Below are 13,762 nucleotides of genomic sequence, written 5' to 3'. Positions count from 1 at the left end.
ACCAACATACCACTTCTTTATTTTCTTATACATTGGCTGAAATTATCTTATTTGCATACTTATTTATAGTCTATTTTTCATAATGGAATATTGCCTCTGAGAGCAGGGATTTATTTGGCACTGTATTCTCCAATTTTAAAATTATGCCTGGCACATGGTAGATGGATACCTATTAAATATTTTTTGGTTGAATTATTCTTTAAGAATTCCATTAGAGGAATGGGAGTGTAGCTCAGTGATTGAGTGCTTGTCTAACATGTATAAGACATGAGGTCAATCCCCTGTACCACCAAAAAAAAAAAAAAAAAAATTAGAGATTATGGGTGGTATAATTTTGGATCACATTTATTCAATTTAAGAAAAATATCCAACTCCCAGCACCACCAAATAAAGAAAAAAAAATCATTTGTTAAACTTGGCTGCATTTTGCACACTGACGTAGACCCTAAGAATATTTCTTAGCATTTTCAAGCTCATGCAATTTAGATGATACATTGATACATAATAGCTCCCCATTCTATAGATGAAGAAATCAAGTAGTGGGGAGATTGTGATTTGTTCAGAACACTGTCTTGACAGCAGTTGTTTACAGTTCAATTCCCCTTCCTTTACTTTCTTCTCCTTCCTTGCTGAGGACAACTGGACAGAATGTTTGTCATTTACCAGCCTATAGTTTTAATTTGGGTTTTGCATCTCTGATAATATAGCACTGAGGAATAAAAGAGTTTTGAGAAGAGTGTATCTCAGAGGCTTCTGAGAGTATGAGAACTTTGATTTAAGGGCAAGCAAGGTAATTTAAAAAGTTACATTAAAATCATCTAGGAGAAAGCGTAACAAGAAGGAATTATAGAAAGATGTTGTGAGCATTCATGTGACCCTGTAGTACAACCCTCTCAGTGCCTGGATAGAATCATGGGAAGCAAAATGTTGAGCGAGTCCTTGATGTCATATTAAGGAGCTTGGACTTCCATCATGTAGACAGGCATCAGGGATTTCTAAGCAGAATATTGACCAAATGTATTTCTCTGGCAGTAAAATAAGAATGAATTGCAGTTGGGGAGAGATTGGTGTCAGAGAAAACACTAGGATTAGGAGTAATTAGAAGAGGGTTTGAAGTAGTGGTAGCATTAATTAGAATGAGGGTCAGATTCATGAATCTGAGACTTCCAAGGATAAATTGAAGAGATTGCATTTCACGTTGGAATTTGGTGGCTTTTTTGCTGTGCCAGGAATGGAACTGAGTGCCCCATGTAAGCTAAGCAAACTCAGCTCTACTGCTGAGCCACATCTCCAGCCCTAGGTTGAGTAGTTTAACATAGGTTCTCTGAAAGAAAAATTTAAGAGAACACAAAAAAATAGTAGATAGGAGGAAGATGAGTCAGTTTATAACATGTTAAATTTGAGATGCTTTTATATAATTTGGAAATAAGGATTTGTCGTTCAAGGAGGATATTCTGAGTTATTGCATATTAAAAGAAGTTAAAGCTAGAATAGAATGAAGATATCCAGAAGAGAACATATTAGGGAAAAAAAGAGGACTGACAGTGGGGATACTGGAGAAACTCCCTGTTAAAGGGGGGAATACAGAATAGTCATGGAAGATGTAGGTATTACAGGTAAAGAACAGAGTGTCAGGAGGTAAGAGGCTGTTGGTAGTGTGACTCTGCAGATGGGCCTGATGAGAGAGCAGCACATTGAGTAACTGAACAGCTGGGTGAAATTTTAGGCAAAGCATTGAACACTGTAGCCCTGTTTCTCCTCATTGACAGTAAAATTTGACCAGTATATGAACCCTTAGCTAATAATAAAAATTATTGAAGGAAAAGGATTCAGGTTTTGTATTTTTTATGAGTGCTTTGTACATTCCTATCTCAATTTACTGAGTTAAACAGGACTTTGCTTTAAGAAATAATCTTCCAATAAAAGTTAATTTGGTGTGAGGCAAAGTTGGGAAAGGAACCTATTCAGATTATTGATAATTATTAATTATTATTAATAAAGGCTACCCACTTTTTTGGTGATTTTTAGCATGTGAGAGCAGGAAGCATCCTGGGAAGTTGAGTTACACTGTGGCTTGGATAGAGTATGGCTATTTAAAATTCCATTCTCACTCAGTTCATTTAGGCACACCAGATGTCCACCTTATAGCAACATAATCTATGCTAGAATTTTTATATAGGAACTGGTCTAAAGGTTTAAAAATATAATAAATGTATTGTTATCTCTTGATATATCACTGGTTTTTTACCTAAGACCAGTGTCCTGGTTAGATGTTTTTTTTTTTTTTTTATTATAAACAAATGGGATACATGTTGTTTCTCTGTTTGTACATGGCGTAAAGACATACCATTTGTGTAATCATAAATTTACATAGGGTAATGTTGTTTGATTCATTCTTTTATTTTTTCCCTTCCCCCCAACCCCTCCCACCCCTCTTTTCCCTCTATACAGTCCTTCCTTCCTCCATTCTTGCCCCCCTCCCTAACCCTAACTCTAACCCTAACACTAACCCCTCCCACCCACCATTATGTGTCATCATCCACTTATTAGCGATATCATTCGTCCTTTGGTTTTTTGAGATTGGCTTATCTCATTTAGCATGATATTCTCCAGTTTCATCCATTTGCTTGCAAATGCCATAATTTTATCATTCTTTATGGCTGAGTAATATTCCATTGTATATATATACCACAGTTTCTTTATCCATTCATCAATTGAAGGACATCTAGGTTGGTTCCACAATCTGGCTATTGTGAACTGAGCAGCTATGAACATTGATGTGGCTCTATCTCTGTAATATGCTGATTTTAAGTCCTTTGGCCAAGGAGTGGGATAGCTGGGTCAAATGGTGGTTCCATTCCAAGTTTTCTAAGGAGTCTCCACACTGCTTTCCAGAGTGGCTGCACTAGTTTGCAGCCCCACCAACAATGTATGAGTGTCCCTTTTTCCCCACATCCTCGCCAACACTTGTTGTTGCTTGTATTCTTGATAATCACCATTCTAATTGGGGTGAGATGGAATTTTAGGGTGGTTTTGATTTGCATTTCTCTTATTACTAGAGATGTTGAACATTTTTCCATATGTTTGTTGATTGCTTGTAAATCTTCTTCTGTGAAGTGTCTATTCATTTCCTTAGCCCATTTGTCGATTGGATTATTTGCATTCTTGGTGTAGAGTTTTTTGAGTTCTTTATAGATTCTGGAGATTAGTGCTCTATCTGAAGTATGATTGGCAAAGATATTCTTCCACTCTGTAGGCTCTTTCTTCGCATTGCTGATAGTTTCCTTTGCTGAGAGAAAGCTTTTTAGTTTGAATCTATCCCAGTTATTGATTCTTGCTTTTATTTCTTGTGCTATGGGAGTCCTGTTGAGGAAGTCTGGTCCTAAGACGACATGTTGAAGCTCTGGACCTACTTTTTCTTCTATAAGATGCAAGGTCTCTGGTCTGATTCCGAGGTCCTTAATCCATTTTGAGTTTAGTTTCGTGCATGGTGAGAGATATGGGTTTAGTTTCATTCTGTTGCATATGGATTTCCAATTCTCCCAGCACCATTTGTTGAAGAGGCTATCTTTTCTCCATTGCATATTTTTGGCCCCTTTGTCTAGTATGAGAAAATTTATTTATTTGGGTTTGTGTCTGTGTCCTCTATTCTGTACCATTTCTATTTTGATACCAATACCATGTCGTTTTTGTTACTATTGCTTTGTAGTAGAGTTGAAGATCTGGTATTGCGATACCCCCTGCTTCGCTCTTTCTGCCAAGGATTGCTTTAGCTATTCTGGGTTTTTTATTCTTCCAGATGAATTTCATAATTGCTTGCTCTATTTCTGTAAGGTATATCATTGGGATTTTAATTGGAATTGCACTGAATCTGTATAGCACTTTTGGTAGTATGGCCATTTTGACAATATTAATTCTTCCTATCCAAGAACATGGGAGATCTTTCCATCTTCTAAGGTTTTCTTGAATTTCTTTCTTTAGTGTTCTGTCGTTCTCATTGTAGAGGTCTTTCACCTCTTTTGTGAGATTGATTCCCAAGTATTTTATTTTTTTTGATGCTATTGTGAATGGGGTAGTTTTCCTAATTTCTCTTTCTGAAGATTCATCACTTATGTATAAAAATGCCTTAGATTTATGTGCATTGATCTTATATCCCGCTACTTTACTGAATTCACTTATGAGAAGGTTAGATGTTTTTTGTTTGTTTAATGTTTACTGTAAATTTGATACAAGATAAATAGATTATTTCATCAGGTAAGGAGAGTAGAAAAAAAAATTCCTAATTCTGAAACAGCTTTCAAAAGCACTTCTGTGATATTGTAAGTTAAATACTTTGTTATGGAAATAACATATCCAGTTTTTATCAGTAGTAATATTCCTTAATGTTTTGGATGGGATCATACTAGCAAAAAAATACCTGTGTCTAAAAGTAACAGCTTTTAAGTAAGATCATTTTTAATGTAAAATTATGCATGAAATCTCATTCAATATTGCTTTGTTTACTAGGATCCATGTTCTCACAAGCTATGAAGAAGTGGGTGCAAGGAAATACTGATGAGGTAAATTCTACTTTTAGTATAAAAAGATTCCTTTTATAAATGCTACCCCCTTTTCTAAAAAAGGTTTTAAGTTTTCTCGTTTTTTAGTTCCCATGTTTAAGCAACTTGACATTGGTACTCCCTTATCTAGAATATAACAAGAAAGGAAAGGCCCTTCTTAGCATCTAGGAATTACGTGGTGATGATACGAATGATTCTAGAACACAGGACTTCAGTTCAGAGACTATGACCATTGAAGTATATCCAACCATTCAAGTTTTCCTTCAACCAGCACTCATGATCATCCTTGCAGAAGCAAAAGCTATCTTTCCCTACTCTAAATTTTACTTTCAGAAGTGGAGGCGTGCTTTTTGAATAGCCAAGTTCATTAAGAGATGGGAGTGGGTAAAGGAAAGTGTTACATTTTGAACTTCTAACTGACTCTAGAAAACAGTGAATGACATGTTAATGTGTCATAGCCTGAGGGATCCATGGAAAAATACTTGTTACTGAAATTCTATCTATTTATAATTGATTTTAGAGCTCTGCTTACATGCATCTTGATCCTTCTAATGAGTAACCATTATCAACAGTTTGAATTACTTCCTTTAGGCCCAAGAAGAGCTAGCTTGGAAGATCGCTAAAATGATAGTCAGTGATGTTATGCAACAGGCACAGTATGATCAACCTATGGGGACATCTACAAAGGTAAGGATGGTTTCTATTCTGACTTAGCTTGTATAAAACTAAAAAGAATTATATCCAAGTATATAAAAATTAAAAAGGACATAGGGTACTTCTATGTCTGCCTTTTGAGGGTTAACTGCTATAGGAATTGCCTTATTATAAATAATCATATACCTGATAAACTAAAGTTTGTTTCCAAATATTGAACAATAGGCAGTATAGGACTATAATCCTAGAGAGGAGCATAATATTGAAGTGATCCTTCCTTCACTGACTAGAAACAGTTTACAAAGTACAGAGAGGGAAAAACCAAACAGTGCCCTAAAGGTTTACTGTATTAAGGAGTTAGAAGTCAAAGTTGGAATCGCTGTTACACTAGAAGTTGTAGGACAGGGTACCATAAAAGAGAGAGCAGCCCAGAAAGTGAGCTGCAGAGGAGAGGTCCCCTCAAGTCCTTGGCCAAATACTAATCTCTGTGTATGTGAAGTAAAAATGCACGTGTCTAGGGAAAGAATCCCCAGAAGTAGGATACTAAATGATTCTGGAACAGAGGACTAGGAATAGTTCATGTTTCTCCCAGTCATAATATTATACAAAACATTGGATAGTGTCCTCACAAAGATTATGTCTTATACTGGAGCTAAATTAGCCCGAGAGTAAAGCATCTCAACCAAGGTTAAAAACAAAATTTGAAAGGATCAAACTGCTCTATAAATAACAACTGCATGCCAAGACAAAGACCTAACCCTCCTGAAAGGAATACAACAAAATTGAGCTCTCCATAGTATCAAGTTACAATGTTTATCATCTAATCAAAAATTACCAAGCATGAAAGGAAGTATAGACTGGGCCTATAACCAGAGAAAACTCAATCAATAGAGTCAGGCCCAGAAATGAGAAAGATGGTGAAATTAGCAAAGACGAGAAAACAGCTATTTTAAATATGAAAAATATGTTTCAGAGGGCTGGACATGTAGCTTGGTAGTAATGCATTTGCCTAGCATGTGCATCCTTGGTTTGCTTCCCGGCACTACCACAAAAAAAAAAAAAAAAAAGATCAAGACATGAGTATAATAAGAGAAATAGATGATAGATGAAAACAACCCAAATGGGATTTTCGTGAAATAAAAAAATATTGTATCAAATGAAAAATATACTGCATGAGATAAATAGCTGCTTAGAAGCCCTAAAAGGTTTAGTGAAAAACAGTGGAAACCATCCAAAATGAAGTACAAACAGAAAAACTGGGAAGAAAAATGTATAATCCCAGCTACTCAAAGTCTGAGGCAAGAGGACCACAAGTTTAAGGCAAGCCTCAGCATGTTAGCGAAATCCTGTCTCAAAATAAATGAAAAGAACTGGGGAATGTGTGTAGCTCAGTGATAAGAGTAAACCTGGGGTCAATCACTAGTGAGGGTGGGAGAGGGAAGCTGAGCGAATAACAATTAGAAATTTTCCAGCTTTGATGAAAATAAAAACAACAGTCTTGTCAAAAAGCAAGCAAGCCAGAAAATAGCTGAACCAATCTTTAAAATGTCCAAGAAAAAAAATAACCTAAACAGTGAAGATATCTTTTTTTTTTTTTTTTTAGTTCTGGGTGGACACAGTACTTATATTTTATTTATTTATTTTAATGAGGAGCTGAGGATTGAACCCAGGGCCTCACACTTGCCAGGCAAGCGCTCTACCACTGAGCCACAGCCCCAACCCTAAGATATATTTTTAAATAAAAAAAAAAATAAAGACTTTTATCAAATAAAATCTTTAAAAAAAAATACATTTCCTGCAGACCTAAAACTAAAATAAATCTTAGGAAAGTTCTTCAGGAAGGACAGAGTGGTACCAGTGGTACAGAAATTTCATCTGTAAATAAATGAGTAAGTGTAAATGAATCTTACCTCCCTCTCCCTCTTTTTCTTTTACACATGGCACTGGGAATTGAACCCAAGGGTGGGCACATGCTAGGCAAACACTACCACTGAGCTACATCCCAGCCCTTTATTTTATTTTATTTTGACACAGGGTCTTGCTAAGATATCCAGGCATTGCTAAGTTATCTAGTCTCAAATTTGTGATCCTCCTTTTTTCATTTTTTAAATAAATTTATGTATTTAAGAGGGGTTTTTTGTTTGGTTGGTTTTGGTTTGGTTTGGGTTTTTTTTGTTGTTGTTGTTTTTTTTTTTTTTTTTGATTTGGTTGTTTGTTTGTAAAGTACTAGGGGTAGAATTCAGGGGTGTTTTACCCCTGAGCTACAACTCCAGCCCTTTTTATTTATTTTGAGATAAGGTCTCACTAAGTTTCCCATTCTGACCTTGAACTTTGGCTCTTCCTGCCTCAGTCTTTTGAGTCGCTTGGATTACATGCCACCATTTCCTGCAAGAGATAATTATTTCAAACCAAACAATAATAGTGTGTTGAGGGTCTGTAACATTCATTGTAGTAAAATGTATGACTATAATACAAAGAACAGGAAGAAGTGAAAGTAAACTTTTAAGGTTCTAACTTTAAAGATGAAATGGTATAACATACCATAAGCCTTAAAAGCAAACATGAAAAATGAAATGTATAGGTGATAAACCAATAGTGAGAGATAACCCAAACCCTTAAAAATACTGAACCTAAAAGATACAGGAAGAGAAGGAAAAAAGAAGAAAGAAGGTGGAAATTGATCATTGGAGCAAATAAATTGCAGAAGTACACCCACATGTAGCCAATTGATTTTTAGAATATGTACCAAGATAATTTAGGGAAAAGACCGTCTTTGTCAATATGTGATGCTGAAACAACTGGTTTTGTATACATAAATATATGGAAAAAATAGAGCTTGGCCCTTACAACATATACAAAATTAACTCAAAATGGATCATGGTATTAAATATAAGCGCTCAAACTCTAAAACTTGTGGAAGAAAATATTCAGGATTTTGATTTGGGAAAGATCTCTTAGAGATCATAACCCAGTATGAGCCATCAAATAAGGGGGAAAATAAGGATAAACTGAACTTCACCAACAGTGAAAACTGTTCTTCAAAAGATTCTGTTAAGAAAATGAGAAGACAAGCCATGGATTGGAAAAAGGTATTTGCAAACATCTTTCTGATGAAAGAATTGTATCCAGAATACATAAAGAACCCTTAAACTGCTGGATACAGGGGCACATGCCTGTAATCCCAGTGACTCAGGAGCTAAGGCAGGAGGATTAAAAGTTCAAAGCCAGCCTTAGCATTTTAGACCCTGTCTCAAAATAAAAAGGTCTGAAGATGTGGCTCAGTGATTAAGTAGTACCCCTGCATTAATCTCCAGTTACCCCCACCACCTCCACACTCAAAGAATCCTTAAACTCCTAAGATTGGCAATATAATTTTTTAACGGATAAGAACGAACACTACATAGAAAAGATATATGAATGTCAAATATTCACATGCATAAGGCACCCAGTAAAATCATTTATTAGGGAAATGCAAATTAAAGTTAGTGATATTCCACTATATCACTATATCCAAAAGAACCGCTGAGATTAGAAAGACTGACATTAATTAATTAATTTTCATGTGTTGGCAAGAATGTGGAACAATTTTATTACTGGTGGGAATGAAAAATGACAGTAGACACTTTTAAAAACAGTTTGGCAATTTTTTATAAAGTGAATTGTAAACTAACTAGCCAGATATTTCCTTGGGAAATCTGATGTTTTTTAAGTTCTTTCTTAGACTGATCACATTCCCCAGAGAAAACTCAACCAGTTTCCTGCCTACAAAATAAAGTGCAGGCTACCAGCTTTTTAGGAGCCAAATAAGGCAAAAGAGGGCTTAATATTCATTATATTCACCCCCTTCCTTGATCACCCTTTTCTCAGTACAGCATCCTTGCCCTCAGGTGTGTCTAATGTATTTTACTTTGCTCAGTGAAGAGATCTCAGGCTTTTTTGCTGACAGGGGTAGTTGCCTGACTGATTAGTTTGTAGAGCAATCCCTATAGATTTGTTTCTAGTTCTGACTTTTACCAAGTTCTCATGCTTGCACCCAGTCTCATTCCCTTTTTTGGATACAGATGCCATCACTTCCCCCAGGATTTGAGGAATTCCCTAATGTCAACTGGGTTGCTCCTCAGCTTTTTCTAGTTTTAGGATTGAGATTTTCAATTCTGCTAAGTTTATTTACCACTTGTCATTTGTTTCCAGCTTCTGAAATTTTGTTGCCAGTTTTCCTTTTTCCCCACTGGTGGTGTTTTGTTTTTTTGTTTTTTTGTTTGTTTGTTTTTTAAGCTGGTTTCAAGAAGGAGGGAGCTTGGTATGGTGGCACATACCTATCCCAGTGATTGCAAGTTTGAGGCCAGCTTCAGCAATTTAGTGAGACCCTGTCTTAAAAATTAAAAGGTCTGGAGTTAGGGCTCAGTGGTAGAGCATCCCTGAGTTCCATCCCCAGTACCATTCACACACAGAACTTTTTTTTTTTTTTTTTTTTTTTTAAATTTTCTGTAGTGCTCACAATTGAACCAGGGACTTGAGCATGCTAGGTGAGCACTCTGCCACTGAGCTATACCCCTAGACCCAAGAAAAATATGTTCAGTAACATCATATATCCCTCAGTAGGTTAGAAGTCTTGAATTTGGTTTAGGTCTGTCATTACTCTTTCCCTGCCAACTGTCTAACCAACTTTTTTTCTCTGAGAACTTTCATTACCAGAAATTGGTTTAATTGTGAACTTTTCACTGAGCAGATTCATACCAAGCCTCTATTCATTTTTGCAGACTGTATCTTCTTTTTCTGTATAAGGGTGATAATTTATGTCTATATTTATCTTCTGGTTCAGTCACACCTGAAATAGTAAAGAACAAGCTAAAGGTGTATGAAGACATGCAAGGTAGTTATTTTTGTGATTCCCCGTTATCAGGTTGATGATCAAATGTTTGAATAAGAAAATGTTCTTTAGAAACTATTTTGGAAAGCAGATATTTATAATTCAAGTTTTTCATTTGAGTTACATATTCAGATTTTACTACCACATGCTTTTCATTTTCAGGATATACAGGTACATTTCACTTTTTTTTAATACTTTGAGCTTCCTAGGCCTTGTCTTTGCTTGTCAGGGTATCTATCCTACCTGTCTCTCAGAGATCAGTGGTTTATTGATGTAAGGGGGGGGGAGCAAAAACAAAGAAACAAAAATACTCTAAGTTAGCAGAACTGAGTCTATTTAATTAGATGGCCTCACAAATGCTAGCCAAGTCCTCTACCACCACACTATATTCCAGCTCTTAAATCCACTTTTAGGCAATATGTGTGACTTTGGCTTCTCCAGTGCCCCATTTCCTCATCAATAGATCAGAGAAATTGGACAAAACCTTGAAAGATCCTCTTCTAATTCTTATTCCATGACTTTATGAAAGTGCAGTCCTAGGCCCATGTAGGATAACTCAATCTGTTTAGCCCATGTTGATTTCTCCCTCTGCTTTGAACCCCCAACTCTGCATTTGCCCATAGAATATGCTTGGATATTCCTTGTGAACTACCTTACATCATTATTAAATTGTTTGATGAGCATTTGCCATCTTACAAATAATGAAGGCCATGTCCTCTGCAATATTCCCCTGTGCTATAAGTAAAAGAGGTTCTCAACCTTGTGAACTTGGTGGTATTCCATATTATGGTTTTATTGTCATTTAATGAGTCCCCATGGATGGTGGTTTTGGATATTTGACATTTATCTCTGTTACAAACAACATTTTTATGAATGTTTTGTAAATAAATCTTTCCACTTCTTTTACACTATGGGGTTAATTTCCAGAAGTAGAATTACTGTCACAAAGTGGGACTGTTTTTCATTCTAATTTCTATTGCCAAAATAAAAAGATTAAAGCAAGTACTTAACCTCTTTAAACTTCCATGCACTCATATGTAAATGAGAATTATATTTTGCCTCACAAGGCTTTAGTCAGTTTTTGGCTGTCATAAGTTCTAGTGTATAGTAAACACTGAGTAATGTTGATTGCCTTCTTCTTTAGTCTGTATTAATAATATGTCACTTGTTATAGAAATGTACTTTACCATTTACTTTTTTTTTTTTTTTTTCTTTTCCTTTTCAGCTATGACTTAAGAACTGAGATAATGGAAATCTGCTTTTGAAAAATAAGAGAACTTTTTTCCTTTGGTTGGATTCTTCAACACAGCCAATGAAAACAGCACTGTATTTCATTTCACTGATATAACACTTATTTCTAAGAATGAATGGGAGACAATCCTAGACTTCCACCATATTGCAAAGTAACATGTAGACATAAATGATGCACATGATGTTCATACAGTGAGTCACAAAGCTACAAAGTGGTATTGTTTACATTACTAGAAAATTATTAGTTTTCCAATGGCAATAACCCATGTAAGAGAGAGTTAGCCCACTGAAATAGACTGGGACCACATCCTGTGAGAGGTAGATAGAGCTGATATTTGGTGCACATTCTTAGAGCAGGAATCCATCCCAAGCAGAATTACAAAACGTGGCAGAGGTGCTTTGCTTTGTCCTCCTAAAATTAACAGGTGAGTCAGCCCCACTGAGAGTCAGGCAGCTTTCAGTGGCAATGTGGGGCCAGCAGCTTGTGGAACAGGGTGAGGCTTCCTTGTGTAGTCTTTCTTCACAGAAGCATTAATTTAGAAGGAAACAGACAAATCACAGGTCATGTTTCAGTGACATTGTCCTTTCCTTTGGTGACAGCATATAATTTTCACATTTTACTTGCTCCTGAGATGCAGTATCTTTAAAACTAGTCTCTCCCCTGTTAACAAAAGGGCAACTTTAGTTTACTTTGAGAATTAGGTCTTACTCCTTTGGAATTCTATGCTCCAGTTACTTAACTTCCCCTTCAGAATACATGTGGGAAGAAAGACATAAGGATCACTCCAATTTTTTCCCTGTGGTACCTTGAATAAAATGTTTATTCACAGATTATAATTTTGTTTTTTAAAGTGGGGAGAGAAGTGTTCAACTTGTTTGATTGCCTCCCCCATTCTTTGTGAGTCGGAAGTGTGCAGTTGGTGGCCTTTTTTCTTTCTGTCCTCAGTGTAGAAAGAGACTCACTCACTGCCCTTCTACTCAGGCGACTTTGCATCGGGACTGCGCAGCCATCAGCAGGGCTGTCCAGTTGACATGCACACCCCGCCAACCACACTGTGCCAGTGCTTCCTCTGTGTGTGTGACTGAAGGGAAAGAACATTTTCTTAGGTATTACTGCTTTTGCTCAGACTTTGCAAAAAAAAAAAAAGAGAGAGAATATATATATATATATATATATATATATAATATATATATATATGCATAAATATATAGTTATTAATCACCTCTGTCCTTGAGAAAGTCTCGATTGAATAGAGAATTTATTCATTGCAATACTGATTGTATAGAGGCACACTGTTTCATCAACAGAAGAAGCAAAAAGGCTGTGTATAAGTTTTTGGTACTATGTACCACCTCTGTTCTTCTAAAGCTGAAGTATTCATGTACTTAAACCATATTCTATTTAATTGTGTTTGATTTTAAATATATATATATAAATTATATTTAAAATGGTGTCAACTTTCTGCTTTCAGGGCATTTATGGCTCTTCTGTTGAAATTTATTGATCCTGCCTAATATTTCCATTTGCTTTACAAAAACCCAGAACACAAGCCGCTACTGGACTTAGCCTTGTGTTTGAGTATAGGCATAGACTTGAAGTCTTTATTAGGTGTATATGCTGTGATTAATTTATTTTGTTCTTTTTAACAAGATATTTCGATCCATTTCACATTGCTTCAAACTTTAAATAGGAGAAAAGCAATATAAAGGTCTTAGAATAAAATGTGGTTTTGGGTGACTCTTGCTGCCTCTGCATGTTTTGAAATAACAGTTTCTGTAAAACTCTAGGCTATTCAAACTAGTGCTTTCAGTTAAGATAATTTCTAGTCATTCTATGTATACATTGTGTGCTTCTGAGTTAGAGATGCCAGTAGTTGTAAACTTCTTATAAAGAGAAGAATAATAAGTTTGAGATTTGGTTACACTTTTCTGCCTCACCTACTGTGAAACACAGAAGCAGCATTGACCTGAAATTATTAGCCAGATTTCATATTTGATCTAAAGTAGGTCCTTGTGCTCCTTTTAAAATTTGAATTGAATTAATCTATTATTGAGCAGTTGCTGTATTCGAGGTTCTATCATTGTGCCCACAAAATATGATTCCCTGGTAGGTTTTATAGGTTCAACTAATCAGTTGTACACTCTTTATTCTTATCATGTCACTGACATCAACACACATTGCTTAAAAAAGTAAAAATAGTAGTGAGAATGTGTTACCTTTTGTAATTTGAGGTCTTTATCACACCTATAAGACTTAATGAAAGTGAAAAGCAAATGTCAGCCAAATCTAGTGAAGAACAAAAAAACAGGGAGCAACTTTTTGTAACTTTCTATTTGGGTTCCAGTATTACTTAAAGTTATATGAAATGTAAGTGGTATACAATACTGGAACTTTGACTAGTTTAATAGAAATTTGGAGGGGAAGGTC

The 13,762-nt window shown here is 35.7% G+C and overlaps 1 protein-coding gene across 2 annotated transcripts in view; it reads left to right on the top strand.

Annotated features, from left to right (window-relative positions):
- Akap10 (A-kinase anchoring protein 10) overlaps positions 1–12,481 on the top strand; it is a 71,564-nt gene extending 59,083 nt beyond the window's left edge. For both annotated transcript variants that reach the window (XM_047543679.1, XM_047543680.1), the window contains exons 13-15: positions 4,507–4,559; positions 5,151–5,246; positions 11,309–12,481. In XM_047543679.1, coding sequence (XP_047399635.1) covers positions 4,507–4,559; positions 5,151–5,246; positions 11,309–11,314 — 155 coding nt within the window. In that variant the 3' untranslated portion in view covers positions 11,315–12,481. The remainder of the gene's footprint in view (positions 1–4,506; positions 4,560–5,150; positions 5,247–11,308) is intronic.
- Positions 12,482–13,762: the final 1,281 nt, after the last annotated feature.

The sequence above is a fragment of the Sciurus carolinensis genome, chromosome 3 (genome assembly GCF_902686445.1).
Source record: "Sciurus carolinensis chromosome 3, mSciCar1.2, whole genome shotgun sequence".
In the NCBI taxonomy this organism is placed as follows: Eukaryota; Metazoa; Chordata; class Mammalia; order Rodentia; family Sciuridae; genus Sciurus; species Sciurus carolinensis.
The sequence above is the reverse complement of the archived record's forward strand: the minus strand, read 5'-3'. Positions and strand labels throughout refer to the sequence as shown.